Source organism: Poromitra crassiceps (genome assembly GCF_964638095.1).
Source record: "Poromitra crassiceps genome assembly, chromosome: 10".
NCBI classification, from domain to species: Eukaryota; Metazoa; Chordata; class Actinopteri; order Beryciformes; family Melamphaidae; genus Poromitra; species Poromitra crassiceps.
Genome location: NC_139631.1, coordinates 46,007,405 through 46,009,533, shown reverse-complemented (window position 1 = coordinate 46,009,533; position 2,129 = coordinate 46,007,405). Strand labels below are relative to the sequence as shown.

Below are 2,129 nucleotides of genomic sequence, written 5' to 3'. Positions count from 1 at the left end.
CGTGTGTCTACTAACATTATTAAAACATCATAAAGATAGCGTGTGTGTGTGCGCGTTGTGCGTGCGTGTGTGTGTGTGTGTGTGTGTGTGTGTGTGTGTGCGTGCGTGCGTGTGTGTGTGTGTGTGTGTGTGTGTGTGTGTGCGCGTGTGCGCGTGTGTGTGCGTGCACGTGTGTGTGTGTGTGTGCGCGTGTGCGTGCGCGTGCGTGTGTGTGTGTGTGTGTGTGTGTGTGTGTGTGTGTGTGTGTTGTGGTGTGTGTGTGTGTGTGTAGGCGGCCCGGGACTTGATGACCCATGTGAGAGGGAACTGAGTGACACGCTGTCCAGCCTGAGCGCCCAGCAGGCCGACGCCATCACACACAGTGCACAGGTTAGTCACTCTGCTGGTCAGTAGGGGCGATGTGGTTAAAATCAATATCACAATACTAAGACATAAGGATGTTTATTTTTTTCTTTTTCTTTTCTATATCGATATATCACAATATGTCTCACGTATGTGAAATCCTGTTAACACGTTGAGTGCCATGGACGAGATATCTCGGCTTACATAAACATTTTTTTTTTTTTGACGGTGGGACATCGATCAACCCCTTTTACGTCTCTTATAGCAGAATTGGAGGAAGAGAATGTGTATAATCTATTTTACCGACCAGCTAAGTGGGGACAGTGCCCTCCCGACAGAGAGGAATCCGAGCAAAAAACAGCCGCGGGTCCGTCCGCGGGAGAAAGCCATTTAATTTTCAAGGAAATAGCTGGGCGAAAATGCTTTCGATTTCACACACACACACACACACACACACACACACACACACACACACACACACACACACACACACACACACACACACAAGCTATACACGGTATATAATAGTAACAGTCCATTTAGAGTGAGACGGTGCCCTCCCGACAGAGAGAAAGTCAACCAAAAGCAGCAGCCTCAGGCGGGTGCTTCCTCCATTCACAAGGAAATGGCTTGCCGATTTTACAGTCATCAGTCACCAGACTCGCCGCTCTCGGCCCGCGCCAGCAGCAGCACACGGGGGATTGCAAATTTGCATAATATATTATAGGTAAAACACACTTTGAAACGCCCGCAGAAAGGCCAGAATCGCACGCATTCCGAAAACCCAGAAACGAACGGAGCCTCATTCTCATACACTCGCTTGCCAGGGAGGGAGGCTGCTCATACTCGCTGCCTGCCAGGGAGCGAGGCTGCAGCGAGCACTCGCTTCTGACAAACGCAGGCTGAAAGCCACTAGACACGCCCACGGAGGGAGGAGTTGAAGGAGAGGGCGTTCGGAAACATTGTTTGGATGTCTGATCTCTCACTGATGCCAAAAATAAATGGTTAAAGTGACTGTTCTGCCTGTTTGATTGAATTTCACAAAACTGCGATTATCTCAACTTTCACTCTCAGACAGCTGAAACCATGCTGTACTCAACGGCTAATATCTACATAACTACTAACTCTACAAACTAACTCTTTTAGACAGAGAAAGCACACATTCTATTAGTACTTTTGTGAACTTCGTGTTCACAAACTCCAAGCAGAAAAGAATCCTCGGCTCTTCTAAAATGAGCCAGAATCCTCAAAAAACGGCCTGGCACAAGCTACCTAGAGCATTGAAAAAAGGGCTGGCACTCAATGTGTTAACAATAATAATAATAATAATAATGTAACTGTTTAGATTTGCTGTCATTTGATGGGAGAAGTGTGTTTGCAGAAGATGGTGGGTGACTGAGGAAACGTAACGTTTACAGTAGGCTCATGGGTGCATGAGAAGACTCACATTCAGTGGCGGACTGCATAATCGGGCACGTCGGGCAAATGCCCGGTGGCCTGGCCTGGCCTGGCCTGCCAATTTTTTTTTTTTTTTTTTTTTTTTTTTTTTTTTGCAGGCCGATGCCGATTAATTAAAAATGCCCAATAATCGGCCCCAATTAATCGGCCGGCCGATTAATCGGTCGACCTCTAGTTACGATTAGGCTTAGGGTGTGAAAAAAGTGCAGCTGTTGGTGAGCTTGGTCCTATGGCTAAATGGATAAGGTGCGCACCTTCCAATCTGAGAACTGGGTTCGAGCGGTTTGGGTCTGGTGGTCATTAGATGAGAAAACCCTAACACTAATCTT

General features: G+C 47.2%; 1 protein-coding gene across 1 annotated transcript in view; it reads left to right on the top strand.

Annotated features, from left to right (window-relative positions):
• The window catches only part of LOC310784470 (spermatid perinuclear RNA-binding protein-like), a gene marked incomplete at its 3' end in the record, with an annotated part of 141,010 nt that overhangs the window by 78,757 nt on the left and 60,124 nt on the right, over nucleotides 1-2,129 (top strand). The window contains exon 8 of the mRNA XM_083645463.1: nucleotides 272-369. Within this exon, the coding sequence (XP_083501589.1) occupies nucleotides 272-369 (98 nt within the window). The remainder of the gene's footprint in view (nucleotides 1-271; nucleotides 370-2,129) is intronic.